Source organism: Diabrotica virgifera, chromosome 4, assembly GCF_917563875.1.
Source record: "Diabrotica virgifera virgifera chromosome 4, PGI_DIABVI_V3a".
Lineage (NCBI taxonomy): Eukaryota > Metazoa > Arthropoda > Insecta > Coleoptera > Chrysomelidae > Diabrotica > Diabrotica virgifera.
Genome location: NC_065446.1, coordinates 112,019,588 through 112,038,506, shown reverse-complemented (window position 1 = coordinate 112,038,506; position 18,919 = coordinate 112,019,588). Strand labels below are relative to the sequence as shown.

Here is an 18,919-nt window from a genome sequence, read left to right as displayed (position 1 = left end):
AGGTACAGGTCGGTTACAAAGGCGATAATGGAACTGAGTGGCATGTTAGTGGTTTTATAGTTAGTAAAAATTACGTTCTTACTGTAGCTCATGGCGCTGAACCTGAATGGAGGTAAGTCATCGTATTTTATATCGTATGTACATATACAGAGTATTTCATTACCTTATCACAAAATACGAACATTTAACCCAAAACACTTAAATAAAATATTTTTCCTTACCAAGATACAGAGTGTTTTGTTACAAATGTTTAAAAATGATTTTAGCCCATTGTTAAAGCACCTTTTAATATTTTTTGTTCAAACTTGACACACTGTTACCACACTGTTGACACATAGTTTTCCGCTGTTACCAGAGGCGTGCTGTAGGGATATATACTTCATTTTCACCCCTTTTCTCCCCTTACAATCTACGCCACTGTCGTAATAATTATTTCAGCATGTTTGTTTGATTCTTCGTTACTTTTTACGTAAATATCATCCTTAAAATATTAAAAGGTACTTTAACAATGGCTAAAATCACTTTAGAATATTTGTAATAAAACACTCTGTATCTCGGTAAGCAGTAATATTTTATTTAAGTGTTTTAGGTTAAATCTTCGTATTTTTTTCTCCAGTTACTATATGGACAATTCTTAATGAAACACCCTGTATATAGAGATGAGAAGATCAGCTATTACATTTCACTTCATTCTGAACACCATCGGTACCCTAAACGTGTGTCGTCTTCATATTAAACACTCATCAGGAGCACGTAAATGAGTGTTCAAAGTGGAATGAAATGCGACAGGTCTAGGTCGTTTAATAAACTAAACCGACTTCAGTACGCTAGGTACGACATACTTATGAAATAAAGGAAAAAAAACACTTCCCTCGTATAGAAAATAAATCCGTTCAGTAGCGAACGGCTAACATGAAATGTGGATTTCGAAGCTTTCTTAAAAGCAATGAAAACGATGTAAGGAAAAATTTTGCCCCAAAAATACATCTACAAATCGACGTTATTTTTTAAGCATTCGTCAAGTACGGAGAAATCCTAATATGAGAAAATCGGCGATTGCATTTCACTTCATTCTGAACACCATCGGTACCCTACACGTGTTTCGACTTCATATCAAAGACTCGTCAGGAGCACCTAGATGAGTGTTCAGAATGGAATAGGGCTGACGTCTTTTCTCTACGTAAAGAGTGCAGAAGATGGTGTTTTAGGAAGGTATACTTGATATGTATTGCCGGAATAAAAAGATATTCCTAACAGCCTCCAACAGATTTCAGCAAGCTTGGAAGCGCAGCTTACTTAATCACAATCAAAGAGAAGTCTCCTGAGCCCCTGTTGCTTTATATAGAGTGTACTCAGGCATGTTGTTCCTTTAAAATGTATATAAATAAACAGCATTTCGGTTCAATGTCTTTTCATTAAAAAAATTATTCTTCTTTTTTTACTTCTTGGAGATCTTTTGATCTGTTCTGAAGCTGCCTCTAGTTAATTTTCTGGGAGGTAGATAGCCAACTATCCCTCCATCTTTTAGGTAGTATTCCGGGGTCTTGAACCGGGTGGGTTGTTTTCTAGTGCAATTTTTGAAGTCTATTCTCATCCATTCGTCTCAAATCGTTATACCACATCATCTTGCGCTGCTTTTCCCATCTTACAATATCTTTAATTTTGCGTTGCTTTCTAATGTTTGACCAGACTATCTCCCGCAGACATCCTGTCAATGCAGAGGCTTTGTTGATCTGACTCCTCAGGTTCTTTACTGGGTCGTGTGTGCTTGATAAATCTGTGCCGAGATAAATCTGAATTGCACCACCTCTTCTAAGGGGTTTGTTCTCAACTATTAACTTACATGTGAGAGGATCTTTGCTATTGTGATACATTTAGTTTTGTTGGTAAAAATGTTCATATTTTAAGTTGGCGGCTTATTTAGAAGAACTGAAAGAGCTGGCTCTGAAGATCATTTTCTGATTCGGCAATAATTGCTGCATCATCTGCGTAACACACCATACCAATTATTTTGTTGCCCATTATATACCCAAAATTAAGAGATGTATTATATATACACCGTTTTTAGGCGTCAACGCCCTTCGGTAGGGATCTATGGAGGAGTATCACCAAGCCTTAACCCTTGCCGTACTGCTCCTCCATAGGCCGATCAGACACCAGTTTATTCCAGACCAAGTCGTAGATTATTTAGAATTTTAGACTGTGACGTCAGCCTTTTTATTTTTCTATTCACCGGGCTGTCCGCTTAGCTAATCTGACCGATTAAGAGATGTTACTTTGTTTATAATTTTGCCCATGAGCTACAAGAAGGGGCTTAAATTGTCGCCTTGTCTAATTCCTCCCGCTGTTGGAATATTTTCAGTAAATTGGTCTTCTGCTCTAGCTTGGATTACGTTATTATTTCGGTTATGGACTATTAGTCCAGAGAAATAAGAAAAAAAATATCATGTTGGTGACACAACCCCCTCCAGGCCGAAACCAAATTTTTTGAGTAGTATGGACATCTATAATAATAATCTATACGTTTACTGCTGCCGATTTGGATGATATACAAAGTTATAAACAAATGAAGATCAAAAAACCGTAAATTTTCGCTTTTTTCGTCTATAACCAAAAAGTTAAGTATTTTAAACAAATTTTAGAGTGAGAAACTCATATATCGTATAAAAAACTTCGATATGTCGTTCGCTGAATATGTCCATCCTTATTGGTTGCTTAGAAAATTTCAAAATAAATAATAAATTTTGAGTTTTATAAATATTCATAACTTATGTAAAAATTAACTTAGAACGTTCTTGTTACACGAATTGCTGAGACTTGTGGTGCTTAAATCATATTTTAAATTTTAAAGCAATTAGTCAAATAGTTTAAAATTTATTTAATTTGTTTATCCCAAATTAATTTTTTTGCAACGCTATAAGTCAGAAAATGGTGAAGTTACACTAATAATTTGGATAGTTTATGAAAGAAGAAGATTTATACTATTAATTTGATTAAAAAGAAATGACAAAAAATAATTCTAAATACTGCAAAATTATTTTGCAAAAACATATGAATTAAAAAAAGGGGGGCTAACTTCGTCCCTAATTATTGTCCTAGGACAATTGTTTTTCTTTCTAAATGTGTAAAAGAATTCAGTCTGTTTAAATCTGAAAAAATAATTTTTCTACGGGTAACGGTTAAAAAGTTATCCTAATTGTTTATAAGTAAGCAAAAATTCGACGTGTTTTTGCAAAATAATTTTACACTGTTTAAAATTACTTTTTGTCATTTTTTTTAATAAGTCAATAGTATAAATTTTCTTCTTCCATAAACTGTCACAAGTCTTACTGTAACCTCATAATTTTCTGACTTATAGTGTTGCAAAAAAAAAAGAAATTTGGGAAAAACAAATTAAATAACTTTTAAACTATTTGACCAATTGCTTTGAAATTTAAAATATAATTTAAGCATCACAAGTCTCAGCAATTCGTGTAATAAGAAGGTTCTAAGTTAATTTTTACATAAGATCTGAATATTAAATTTATAAAAACTCAAAATTTATGATTTATTTTGCAATTTTCTAAGCAACCAATAAGGATAAACATATTCAGCGAACGCCATAATGAAACTTTTTAGACAATTTATGAGTTTCTTATTCTCAAATTTGTTTAAAGTGCTTAACTTTTTGGTTATAGACGAAAAAAGTGAAAATTTACCGTTTTTTGATCTTTATTTGTTTATAACTATGTATATCATCAAAATCGGCTGCAGGAAATATATAGGTTATTATTATAGATGTCCATACTACTCAAAAAATTTGGTTTCGGCCTGGAGGGGGATGTGTCACGAGAAAAATCTTATTTCTCTGGACTATATAATATGTTTGTTATACTGGTCGGTGTTTTATTTTCTATTAATATATTTGGAATGTCTCCCAGGCGAACCCTGTCCAATGCCTCGTCAGATCAATGAAGCAAATATACGCTAGGATGCCGAACTCTATAGCTTTTTCGCTTATAGCTCTATTAGACAAGGCGAAAACGGCGGGTTCGAAGGGAAAAATATTCCCATGAGATTTTTTTGCATTATCACATTCGTGAGACATCCCAGAATAAGGTTCAAGAAGTCGCCCACGTGAAAAGTTGGCCAATTTTTTTTTAACAATTTTTTTTAAATCAAATTGCAAGAATCAATATTTATGGCCCAAACAATTTTTTCTTTAATTTTTGGGCCATTCTGGACAAAAAAGATCTCTTATAATTTTTCTCTAAAGTTGATCGTTTTCGACTTATAAGCAATTTAAAATTGAAAAAAACGAAAAATGGCGATTTTCAAGGCTTAATAACTCGCTTAAAAGTTATTATTATGAAAGTCAATATATGACTAGATTAAAGTTTAAAGCCCCGCCTACAAGATCCTGAAGAAATTTTTGTCATTATTTTATTACTAAGCTGTTATTTTTAAGTAATAATAATAAGCGCCATGCACGTGTGCGGGGCTGTAAATGCTGAGTGCGAGAGAGAAGCCATTCCAGCAGTCCAATTGTGCATCTTACTCGCACTCACATTTACAGCAGCGTCAATACGATCTAACCACTCATTGTTATTAAATAAAAATAACAGCTTAGTAGTAAAATAATGACACAGATTTCTTCAGGATCATGTAACGGCGACTTTAAACTTTGATTTAGTCACTTTCTGACTTTCAAAATAATAATTTTTGACCGAGTCATTAAGTCTTAAAAATGGCCATTTTCGCGTTTTCCAAATTTTAAGTTGCTTATAACTCGAAAAAGATCAACTTTAAAGAAAAATTATAAGAAAACTTTTTTGTCCAGAATGCTCCAAAAAAACTAAAAAAAATTAGTACGGGCCAAAAATATTGATTTTTGCAATTTGATTAAAAAATATTGTTAAAAAAAATTGGCCCACTTTTCTCGTGGGCGACTTCTTGAACCTTATTCTGGGATATCTCACGAATGTGATTATGCAAAAATATCTCATGAGAATATTTTTCCCAACGAGCTCGCCGTTTCCATCTTGTCTATATAGCTTATAAGCATTTAAAAATTAAAGAGAGGAATGACCTTTTAGTTAAGCCGAAGTCAGCAAAAACACACATATATGACTCACTCAATTTACAACCACAATCAAAGTCTTGCCAATGGTTAAAGCAGAAGTTAGCAATAAAAGCATACCAACAATAGGGGATAGGAAAATGTGAAGCACGTATTTCTATCATACACTATATATATGCAACACACAATGCATAAAAACACACTTTTCAACATTTTACCCCAAAAACTCATTTTTACAAACACTCCCAAACTTAGAATCACATAAAACATAGAATGATTGCATAAAAACACAGAATAATAAGAATTTGATATATCATAGGGCATAAGGACATCCAGCTTCTTATCTTTCCAGCCAAAGCTGGCTGATACTTACAACCATAATAGGCAAGGTAGACTCAAACCTCAATACTTACTTGATTGTGATACCCTCAATAACAACAACTGGCGGTTAACAAATCTTTTTAACACATTTTTCTTTCAACAAATGTCTATAACGATTTCCGGAGTGGAAATCGAAACGTCAAGTATTTTTTTACGTGAAATACGTAATTCTCAGTAGTAATTGCACAAGACCTCTAAAATTCTATATTAATTTTAGAGATCGAGTGCAATTTGTTGCGATTATTTCATGAATAAAACTGTTCAAAACCAAAATTTTATTGTAATTTATTTATGTAAGTACAAATTTTTGACGACGAGATTTTGAATTTGATGGAAAAAAGACGCAAATTTAAGAATCAAAACATCGAAATGTATAAACGCATTAATAAAGAGATAAGGACTAAAATACGAGAGGCAAAAGAAACATACTTTGAAAAAAAATGTTTAGAAATTGAAGAGTTGCAGAGAAAACATGATTAATTTAATATGTATAAAAAAATAAAAGAACTCACCGGTCAGAACAAAAGACATGCAAATAACATCGTTGATAGAGACGGAAAACTGATTATCACTGATTTGGATAAAATAGACAGATGGAAAGAATACATTGAGGAACTGTTTAATGATGAAAGGACCGAGCTTGAAATTAACGAAGTAGTTACAGGACCTGACATAACTATGGACGAAATTGAACAAGCAATAAGATTAGCAAAGACCCGAAAAGCGACGGGAACAGACGAAATACCGAATGAAATAATAAAGCTCTTCGAAAATTCAGGTAAAAGATCTCTCCTTAATCTTTTTAATAAAGTTTATCAAACTGGCTATATACCAACGGATTGGCTGCTGTCGACTTTTGTGACGATACCTAAAAAAGCAAACGCGAAAAGATGTAGTGACTACCGAACCATTAGCTTGATGAGTCATGTTTTAAAGATATTTCTACGAATTTTGCACTCTAGGATGTACCAAAAAATAGAAGAAGAGCTTGGTGATACACAGTTTGGATTCCGCAATAACCTTGGGACCAGAGAAGCACTGTTTAGTATTCAGGTTATGGTACAGAGATGCAGAGATGTCGGACATCCGGTTTATATGTGTTTCATTGACTTTGAGAAGGCCTTTGATCGGGTAAAACATACGGAAATGATTGCTATTCTTCAGAAAGTGGGTATTGATGATAAAGACCTACGCATTATCAAAAATCTTTACTGGCATCAACGTGCAAACATCAGGATTGGCTGGGACACGTCTGAAGAACTTCAAATACGAAGAGGAGTAAGGCAGGGCTGCATTTTGTCCCCACTAATATTTAACATCTATTCTGAGTTTGTTTTCAATAAAGCAGTGGATAATGCTCAATGTGGTATCAAAATGAATGGCGTCAATATTAATAATTTGAGATATGCGGATGACACGGTGTTAACTGCGAGCAATTATGAAGAACTTCAACATCTGATTAATAGGATTACCACAACGTGTGATGAATATGGACTCAAGCTAAACACCGCAAAGACCAAGGTGATGGTTGTCAGTAAGACGCCAATACAACCGGAAGTAGTAACAGCTTAGTAACAATTAGAGAGAACTAACAGTATCACCTACCTTGGTTGTAATCTAAATGAGAACTGGGACATGAGCAAAGAAATTAGAATACGTATAGAGAAGGCCAGAGCTGCATTCTTTCAGATAAAGAAACTTTTATGTGGAAACAACATTACTTTGAATCTTAAAATTAGATTAGTGAGAGGTTATGTGTTCTCTACTCTTTTGTACGGTGTCGAAGGTTGGACTTTAACAGATACTCTTCTCAAGAAATTGGAAGCCTTTGAAATTTGGGTATACCGAAGAATCCTACGAATAAGTTGGGTGGATAGAGTTCGTAACGAAGTTGTTTTGCACCGGATGGGAAAAGTCACAGAAGTCGTCAGAACAGTTAAAAATCAAAAACTTGAATATTTTGGCCATGTTATGCGACACCCAGAGAGATATAATATACTCCATTTAATAATACAAGGCAAGGTAGACGGAAGAAGAGGGCCAGGTCGAAGAAGAACGTCATGGCTTAAAAACCTGAGAGAATGGTATAACAGATCCTCTGCATCCCTTTTCCGAGCTGCCGTTAACAAAATTGCTATAGCCAATTTGATAGCCAACGTTCGATAATCGAGCACGGCACACGAAGAAGAAGAAGAAGTACAAATTAGTACAATTAAACACACAGTTGTTATAAATATGTATTTGACAGTTGAAAGTCATCACTTTTATAATTTTTAAAACATTTGTCATTAATGTCACTGAATGTATTTTTTCGTAGCAACGAAGGGCATCTGACGTAATATGCTTGACGACGGGCAATTATCAAAAAAGTTATCAGTAGTAATTGCACAAGAGCTCTGAATTTATTGAATTTTTCCCGAGTGACACTTTGACAGTTTTAATTTCACGAGCCGAAGGCGAGTGAAATTATGTCAAAGTGTCACGAGAGCAAAAATTCTATATTAATTTCAGAGGGCGAGTGCAATTTGTTGCGATTATTTTATGAATAAAACTGTTCAAAACCAAAATTTTATTGTAATTTATTTATGTAGGTAAGTACCATTAAACACACAGTTTTTATAAATATTTGACGATTGAAAGTCATCACTTTTATAATTTTTAAAACATTAATTGTCATTAATGTCACTGAATGTATTTTTTCGTAGCAGCGAAGGGCATCTGACGTAATATACTTAACGACGGGAGATTATCAAAAATTATCGATTTAATTCAGATTTCTGTAGCTTTCTATTAGTCAGAATCTCCTATGAATGAAATAATCAGTTTAATTTAGATTTCTGTAGCTTTCTATTGGTCAGAATCTCCTATGATTGAAATAATCATTACAACCAAGCTGTGGCTAATCCCATATAAACATACTACGGAATGCACCAAAACAAAAGACACTGAAATCAGGAAGCCTGTGAAATATAATCGCGTCATATATGAAACAAGTGACAATAGTTGTCATGATATTTTTAAACATTGTTTATTCTAACAAACTGTCAAAAAGATTCGAAATGGTGCTTACAAAGCAAGAAAAACTATTTATTATTGAGTATTATTTGCGCTCATACGGGAATTGGCGATCAAATGGACCTATGGTTTGTTTTTTAACCAAGAGGAGTGATTCAAATTTACCGCGCTGTATTGCTTGTTTGTAATTGGTCCAACCGCAGGCAAGTTTACTCCATTGCTATAAAATTTTGACACTAATGACATTTATCAAATTTTGACACTAGTGACATTTCATAGGTTAATTAAGTTATATCGGCAGTTTTTGTGTTTTCTGTGTGATTCCTTTAATTTTTAGATTGTTAGTCTGCTTTTATATAAAAAGCAGTTGTTTTTGGAAGTCTTTAGCGTCGTATTAATTTAATATAATATTTATGGATTACCGTTGAGGGCCGACTAGATCAACCAAAAAAGAAGATGTATTTGGTTATTATTCTAGTGACTTTCTTGGGTGTGAATCTGTCTTTTTAGGTTACTCCTCCTGGTTAAAAAATAAACTATAGTTTGTTAATGGTTGCCAATCAATTTCGGGAAGAGTTTCAGAAGCCTGCACCGACTAATAAGGACTTGTTAAGAGTTGTTGCAAAATTTCGACGAACAGGAAGCGATCTAACTCAACGCAAAAGCTGTACTGGTCGTCCAGTTACCGTGACAACAAATGCGAATCAAGGAAGGCTATTTCAACAGGTGTAGACTCACCAAAAATAGGTCTCCGCAGAACATCTCTAAAAATGAATTTGAGTGAAACGTCTACCCGAAGAATGTTTAAGAAGATTGGTTGTTTTCTCTATAAAATACAGATTGGGCAACACTTGACAAGACAAGTCAAGAAATCAAGAGTTGTTTATTGTGCTTCAATCTTGGCAATGGTTTATGAATAACTCCTATTTTTTTCTAATGGGTGGTTTACACGCGAATGTCACATCCATCTGAATGGATTTATCAATCGACAGACAAATCGTTTTCTTGGTTTTGAACGACCAGACATCATCGTAGAGAATCCTCTTCATAGTGACCCTGTAGGTAACTATTTGGTGCGCAGTTTCAGGTAATAGACTATTGGGCCCTTACTTCGTGGAACACGAGCGTAGAACACCCGTTACACTAAATCAAGTGCGATATACCTAGAGAACAAATTTTGACACCATTTTTTATTAATCTCAGAAAATTTTGTCGTGCCAGAAACATACAGTTAAATACCCAATGGTTCCAATAGGATGGGACTACTTGTCATACCACGAGAGCATCCTTAGATCTGATTCGAGAAAATTTTGAAGACCGCGTAATTTTCCGTAACACGAATTTTCCTTACCCTTCTCATTCACCTGATCTAACAACTCTTGATGCTTACGTATGGGGTATGCTGAAACAAGCCGTTTTTACAGAAAACCCACCGGCAGTTATTGATGAATTCCGTGAAAAAATTTTGACCTTTTTCAGAAGAATGCAGAAGCCTATTTTTAATAACATGCTAAGCAATCTTGCGTTATAAGTAATGCTTGGAACACAATGGCGAGCACTTTGAACACATTTTGTATAGAAGCAAAACTTAAAATTCGCATTATAAATGTTGTTATTTACTTTTTCATGTTTAATAAAGCTTTAGTTTTTTAGTGTCGTTTGTTTTGGCGCATACTGTATTTAACTTAGACATGCCACAAGTCAATATATATAATCTTTAGACCTTCTACCCTCTCGGGTGTAGGTATCATGCCACAAGTCAACAGTTTTAAAACCTTATTCTTATTAAGCTCAATGATGTAACCAGTTAATGTTCTAGATGAAGAAAAAAAACGCTACAAATGATAATTTAATTTTAGGGACCCACCTGAAATAGTAAGAGCTGGAGTAACAGATCAAGCGGACCTGTCTAAAGCGCAGACAAGGACAATTGAGTCTATCATAGTTCATCCTGAGTACAAGCCGCTAGTAAAATATAACGATATAGCTCTTTTTAAAGTTAAAGAAGATTTTATATTTAATAAGTTTGTTAGTCCAATATGTTTACATACCAACGAAGAAAATCCTGATATAGAAGGCATTCACTCAGGTAAGTCATGGTATATGGTAAATGTTTAATAAAACAATTACAGAAAAAATATTATTTTTAAAATTTTATAAAATTTAATATTTTTAAAAATTTAAATAGGGCAAATTAAATTTTATTTAAATAAAATAATATTAACCCGGGAGCAGTAGCGCCGTTAGAAAAAAAATTAACATTTTATTCTTTTTCGTGATAACTTGATGAAAAATTTTGCAACATAACTTTCCACTTGCAAGTGCCTTGAAGAAGATTATAGTAATCCGTAAGAATTAAAAAAAATGACTTTTTTTAATTTTTTTATTTTTTTTGTGAGGAATTTATGGCTTTGGTGATATCGAATAAGCATTACAATTTTTAAAAATAGATGTTACCCACATAACAATTTCATATTCTTAGTAGATTCATAGAACATACTTTTCAGAAAAAGTATATACTGCGAATATGCGTAATTACCATTACGAATGAGTATATACTACATTACAGTACTTAAACGTTCTATGTATATACTCAGAATGTACTACCGCACTTCTTTTCAGTATATACCAAGGACATATTTCTTAGGAGGTTCTAAGGAAGTGCTATAAACTTTCTATTTATATACTTAGAATGTACTATCGCACATATTTTTAGTATATGGGAATAATATTCCAAGGAAGTGCTATATACCTTCTATTTATATACGAATGTACTATCGCACATATTTTTAGTATATGGGAAGGATATTCCAAGGATGGGCTATATTTCTCAGAAGTATGTTTTCAACATCACCCAAACTCATCCTAGGTTCTACTAATATATAATATTTACATATTCTAATTGCATATGAGAATGTAGTTATTACATTCTACAATATTACGTAAAAATTAAGTATAAAATATAATATAAAAACTTTAGTTAGTTATATAGGTATCTATGTATAATTAATATTATATGAGTAAGTAGGTATATATAAAATATAAGTAATATATTTAGTTATTATGTGCACATCAAAATAAAAATGCTGCTTATATATTATATAATAGCCAAATATATATAATATGTATGTAAATTACTAAAATTTATAGGTATCTATATACATTATACATACTTTTACTTACTAGGTATTTAGGAAATAGTGAAGTACCAATATGAATTTATTATTTTCAAGCTGCTTTTTATGTTCTTAAAAATGTTTTAGTTCTTGTAGCTAGAAATACTTTGTCTTCGCTTCGTCCTAACAGCGTAGACATAAATACCTAATTGTACTGGAAACTATTTTCATATTTTGCCCTTGTTGTTACCTACCCCCTTCCCTTGTGCAGGTATAAAGTATGCAATGCAAGGGTCAGAATGACAATGAATGGCCGTTTCCGGATTCCCGAAAATTATAGGTAAAAATACTCATGGTATAAACTCAAATCAAAATGGTATATTCATTTCAATTGCAAACGAAACGAGAATTTCTCATTTTTCTTCAATAGAATTAAGTTTTAAACTTATTTACCATACAAGTAAAACGGTATAAAAAAAATGAATTAGATAGTTCAGTAGTACCTACCAAAACACCTAAATTTTATTAATTATTCTTAACGCGAAGTTGATAATCTATAGGGTAACATTATCCTTCTTCCTATAGGTACATACAGTATATTCTTTTTAAGATATTTTAAAAGTATATACAAATATGTGTTAAGCATATACTTTTGCATATACTTACGCATATACTTTTGCATATACTCACGCATATACTAAGAATATTCGATTAAGGTATATTCTAAGAATAAACTTTTACGAACATTCCGAGATACTACGCATATATTCGGTGTAAGAATATTCTTTGAAGTACATGCAAATAACATGAAATTTAGAATGTTTTTTATGGTACATGCTATGCTTGTACTACGCATATACTAAAAAGGATATACTTCGACGAATGTTGGTAGGATATGCTTAGAACATGATGCGAACATCATTGTTATGTGGGTATTAACATATCAAGTAAACAAAAATATTATAAAATAGAAATTTGTTTTAAATTCGTGTTTAAATTCGTATTGTTAGATTTATTTTTCTACGCGCGACTGCTTACGTGACAGAAGTGAGCGCGAGTGCTCCCGGGTTAAAGTATTGGATCGAATTTAAACCCAGGTAGCAATATAAACTTGTTTCAAACTTGCAACAAGTTTGATACATCAAACATGAAAGCTTGCTGCAGGTTTGTCATGGCAACTTTGCAAACTTGCCGTAAGTTTAAATCAAACTTGCTAGTTACGGTGTGACAAACTTGCATGAAGTTTGTTTTTCAAACTTGATACAAACTCGATATAATAAACTTGCTGAAGGTTTGTTTTTGTTTTGTTGCATGAAGTTTTTTTTTCAAACTTGATACAAACTTGCTTAACGTTTGTTTTGACATACTAGCCACAATTTGAATAAAACAATGTGAATAAAAATACAATCCCATTTTATATAACTCAAAGCAATCACTCAAATAAAACAAAATCTATTTTCTAAAATTATTTATTGGAACTTATATTAATTATGGGATGATAGAAGGACGTGGAAGTTAGGCATCGGACAACGTCGAAAGACGTTCTAAAACCGATACATACATACATACATACATACTTATATTAAACCCGTTAGCTTCAGATTCCGATGCGCAGTTTTGTCTTTCAGCTCTGAAACAAATAAAATAAATTGCTATACACTCTTGCTGTGTGAACAGAATTAATATTTGCTATTAAAATAGATAAAAAGATGTTCAAGTATAGTATGGTATAGTTAGACCCAAACCCAGACATTCAAAGTGAAAGTTATCCTCCAACACCAAATTGTTCTATATGGTCCACACAATGTCCAGAAAAAAGTCACACCATTTTGAGCGTCGGGTTTGGGGGGAAGAGGGGGGAGAAATCGGTAAAATCGTAGTTTTTTAAGTTTTTCGCCAATATTTCTAAAACTATGCGGTTTAGCATGAACAATCCTTTATACAAAATTGTTCTACCTACATTAAATTTGAAATAAAAAAGGCCCTACGTATAACCCTTCTAAAATGAACGGTTCCAAAGTTACGGAGGTAGTATAGTATAATTGGTCCAAAAAAAGGCCTAACCCAGACATCCAAAGTAAAAGTTTTCCTTCAACACCAAATTGTTCTATATGGTCCACATATTGTTAAGTAAAAAGTTACACCATTTTGAGCGTCCGGTTTGGGGGGGAGATGGGGGAGAAATCGGTAAATTAATAGTTTTTTAAAGTTTTTCGTTAATATTTCTAAAAGTATGCTTTAGCGTAAGGAATGTTCTATAGAAAAATATTCTACATAAAATTTGAAACAAAGAAGGTTCTATACATAATTGTTAAAAAATCAACGGTTCCAGAGTTACGGAGGGTGAAAAGTGGAGGTTTTCGATACTTTTTATATTAACCGATTTCTCCCCCCTCTCCCCCCCAAACCCGGCGCTCAAAATGGTGTGACTTTTTTTTGAATATTATGTGGACCATATAGAACAATTTGGTGTTAGAGGATAACTTTCACTTTGGATGTCTGGGTTTTTGGTATAGTTATATCATAAATATTGCCCAAAAAATATAAAAAGTATCGAAAACCTCGACTTTTCACCCTCCGTAACTCTGAAACCGTTGATTTTATTACAATTATGTATTCAACATTTTTTGTTTTAAATTTCATGTAGAACATTTTTGTATATAACATTGTTTACGCTAAAGCATAGTTTTAGAAATATTGACGAAAAACGTAAAAAGACTACTAATTTACCGGCTTCTCTCCCATCTCCCTCCCAAACCGGACGCTCAGAATGGTGTAACTTTTTACTGAACAATATGTGGACCATATAGAACATTTTGGTGTTGGAGGAAAACCTTTACTTTGGATGTTTGGGTTAGGCCTTTTTTTGGACCAGTTATATTATACTACCTCCGTAACTTTGGAACCATTCATTTTAGAAAGATTATGCATAGAGCCTTTTTTATTTCAAATTTAATGTAGAACAATTTTGTATACCTAGAGGATTGTTCATGCTAAACCGCATAGTTTTAGAAATATTGGCGAAAAACTTAAAAAACTACGATTTTACCGATTTCTCCCCCCAAACCCGACGCTCCAAATGGTGTGACTTTTTTCTGGACATTGTGTGGACCATATAGAACAATTTGGTGTTGAAGGATAGTTTTCACTTTGGATGTCTGGGTTATGCCATCTTTTGGATCAACTATACTATACTAGTAACAATTTTACAATAAAACCTAAAACTTATTTTTATTTTATAATATATTTATTTTAGACAGTATGTATGTAAATCAGTTATCACTGATGTAAATACAGCTAGAAGCTACGAAAAAGATAAAACAAACTTACCTCAATTTCACCAAAGCAAAAAGAATACCAATCCGTACCTAATCACCACAAGCAGGTGGGTCTATGAAAAACTGAAGAAAAGAAGCTTCAGCTTAGTAATTGAAGTAATAGTCTAGGCAAATTGTACGGTAAATGTTGTAAAAAACTTAAGGAAAAATATCAACATAGGATAGGACATGACATAATCACAAATTATCACCGCTTCACACAGGTTACTTTTCCCGTATTGCCAGCTGTCGTGTAAGCTTTTTCCCTCAACGTACCTTAAAAATTCCCACTTTTATGATAAAGTTCCCTCCTATGCTCCTATTTAAAAAATCTGTGAAAATAAGTTGAATTATTTTAAAAATATTTTGATTTTTTTAGATATTTTACAATTTGGACTGGAGCAAAGATTCCTTTATAAGTTAACTTTTTCCCTTTTATGTTGAAAATTCTCGCAAAAAGGAAAATTTACCTCCGGTGGAAACACTTTTGTTTTCGTGGGCATGATATCAGTCAGGGTAAGACTTTGCAACTGTAAGCTTGCAGCAAAGTTGCTATAAACTTGAATCATCATCTTTGTCATAACAATATTGCAGCAAACTTAACACAAACTTGCCTCGTCATATTTGACGCAGCAATTTAAAGTCAAAGAAGAATCAAACTTGCCACAAGTTTACATGCTACCTTGGAAAATTTAAAGACTAATTAATATACAGCGAATTGCAAGGGCTTTCAAACGATATTTTATTCGACCCTCATTGCCATTAAACAATGTAGGGTGATTCTTACCCCGCCTTAGGGGTGAAAGTAAAATATGGGAAAAATATCTCCACTTAATCAAATATTTACCTGTCGCTGGATTTTTCAAACATGTTTTCGTATATACATATCATGTCGTCTATAAACATCCTGTATAGACAATATAATGCAAAAATATGTAATAAAATCTTTATTTCAGAAAGAGAAGTGTTTTAAAAAAAGTCTTAAAACACGTCAATTTTAATTTTTGAAAGGCCATCAATTGGTATATTACTCGGTTTTTCAATATGTTTTGCTGTTCGATAAGAGAGGGCGTTGCTACTAGCCAATTTTATTATGTTGGTACACTCTTCATATGCACATGTTCGAAGTTTCATTTTGATCTGTCAATTCATTCTCTGTTTACAAGCCATTTATTATCGACGTGTCACCAACGAACTGTCAACACTGATGGAATCGCCATGAAGCGAATTTAATGCCTTCAGGATGAGATAGAAGATAATCAGGTAAAGGAGGGAAGATAATCGCCATCTTTCGTAAACATACAAATTGACAGTGCTAGTCAGGTACGTCAGGATTGCCAGATTGGGATATTTTCCCACAATTTTGGGGTAATTTGAAAGCGTATAGGGGAACTTCTCTGGGCAGAAATTGTTGGGAGATTTTTTGGGGTGAAAATTATGGAAGATTTTAAGGGGCCATGGAAAATTAAATTTGCGAATGTACACATAGAACTGTGTATTATACTCTCACATAATCGAAGAAGATATGACCTATGAATTATTTCCAGGGCCCTCTGTTGATAAGTAGTATAATTTTTGTTTACTGTTCTCTATATTTGACTACTAATCTATTAAAATGCGGCAAAAATTTTAATTTGGGTGATTTGAGCTTCAATTTGAGGGAATTTCAGTTTCTTAGTGGGGGATTTATAAAATCACATCTGGCAACTCTGGTGGTAGTTGTAGCAAATTTTACCTGAAAAATTCTCTGTCTCTCTAGGACCTCTCTCTTGTATGTGGCAGACAATCTCGCTTCACTGTTTGAATGGGACGGGGCCATTCCATCAATGTTAACAGTTCGTTGCGTGTCACAGTTAGTGTTGCCCAAAATCGGTCTTGGTCTTGCAATCTTCGTCTTGTACTTGCGTTTTCGCAAGACCAAGACCAAGACCGCTATATTTTAGCAAGACCAAGACCAAGACTGACCGTGCAAGACCTGAGCAAGAACAAGACTAAGCCTGCGAGACTCTTGCGTCTTGCAGTTAGGATTGAGTGTCATTTTAGGGAATATAGTAGTTCGGGTATATGCTTAGAGACTATGAGACGCAAAAAGATACGTAGGTAACAAAAATTTGGAAAATTGGACTTGTTTGGATTATGAACAATACAATGAACATACATAGCGAATCAAAATATTCATTAAAAGAACACTTGACATATTTATTTGACACGTACTCAGAGGTCATAATAAATTATTATAATGTAAAAATAAAATATTTTGTAATACATTTTTTCCTAGAAGACGACGGCGACGGACGCCTTCGCTCTGAAATTAATTGTATGTTAATTGTCTAGACTTTGAGAATAGCTCTCCTTTCAAAAAATAATGTGTGTTGTGACGCCGACAGTAATATCTTTTTGAAACTTTTTAAAGATATGTCGCCTAAGTTGATAAAAAATATAATACGACACACACTCAATTGTTTTTCCTTATCAGTTAGTAGGATTCTAAATACCACATCGTATAAAGATTAAACATCGTACAGTAAAACCTCGATAGAATGACCTCTATTTAACGGACTTCGGATATAACGGACAAAAGATCCCGTCAACTGTAAAAAAGTTAACAACGTCCTGTTAATATAGAAATATTACCATAACCACGCTACTGAACCCTTTTTCAAGAAGACTTGGACCACGGTCATTAAGATAATATAAACTTATAAAAAGACATTTTAGTTAGTAAACAAGCATTCATGTTTCAGTCATCATTTACTTTTCATTGTATCAAAGTTAATATTTTGTTGTAAAAGTTTTAATTTGTATTAATAAATAAAAGTAATTTTTTAAAAAGTGCTTTGTGATCCAGAAAACATCATTGGCGCTGCGAACAGGATAGTCTGTACAGAATCTTTCGCAATTCCTGGTCAATCTCAATTGTTTAGCAGAGTATCCACCTGTTAGAGAAAAACAACAGATGTTATCAACAGCGATCATCATACTGTAAGTCTTTCCTTTTTTCATTTTCCTTATCACCTATAAGCACATTTTTTGATACGGTCGAAGAAATTAACGCAATTCTCTCTCAGCCACCTTCAAATAATTTTCGCGACAGAAGTCCTATTATTAGATCGGAAAGAACAATGCCCATTACCATTGCCGACATTTCTAGCCTCTGTGCTACGCTTCCAGAATTTACTGCTATACAAAATCTTTCTACTTTTATTAAATCCGTAGATAATCTATTAATATTTTTGCAAAAACAGAATACTACTGCACCGCAAAAATTTATTATTAACGCTCACATTTTATCACGTATTAAAGGTAAACCACGAGATTATCTAAATTACTCCAATAAAACTAAATGGACAGATGTACGTCGAGCTTTACTAACAAAATACGGCGACAGGAGATCTGAAGATATCCTTGTTACCCAATTAACAACAACGGTACAAAAAGCTTCTGAAAGTTATGACGACTATCACCATCGAATCATAGATAATTTAAACGATTTATTACAGCATATATCGCTACATAATTCTCCAGAAAATTTAAACTTTAAAACCCCTTACTTTAGAAAATTAGCACTAAAAACCTTTTGTACTGGTCTTAACAATCCTTACTGCGAACACCTGTCGCACTTTAAGTTAGATTCGTTAGACGAGGCCCTACAAAAATGTATAGCTTTAGACAATCATAAAAATCAAGTATCTTATATGAATTTCTTAAAATCCCAACAAAAAAACGGAAAAACCAAAAACAAATAATTCGCTAGAACGCTAGAACGCAGAACGCTGGAATTTTAACGCTAGAACTCCAAATTTTAGTAATAATCAATTTAGACCTTATGCACAAAATAATTCTAATTTTAGTATCCAAAGAAATCAATTCATTCCACAAAATCCAAATTTTCATATTGTAAGACCTGTCTTTAATCAAAACAATTCAAGAACCGTCTTCACTCAGAATAATTCAAGACCTGCTTTTACTTCGAATAATTCTAATAATTATAGGAACAATTTCGCTAATAATAGAACCCCTTATAGAAGCCC

General features: G+C 33.1%; 1 protein-coding gene across 1 annotated transcript in view; it reads left to right on the top strand.

Annotated features, from left to right (window-relative positions):
* Window positions 1-18,919, top strand: part of LOC114335351 (serine protease snake-like) — a 70,074-nt gene that overhangs the window by 4,502 nt on the left and 46,653 nt on the right. The window contains exons 4-5 of the mRNA XM_050649583.1: window positions 3-112; window positions 10,315-10,544. Of these exons, the coding sequence (XP_050505540.1) occupies window positions 3-112; window positions 10,315-10,544 (340 nt within the window). The remainder of the gene's footprint in view (window positions 1-2; window positions 113-10,314; window positions 10,545-18,919) is intronic.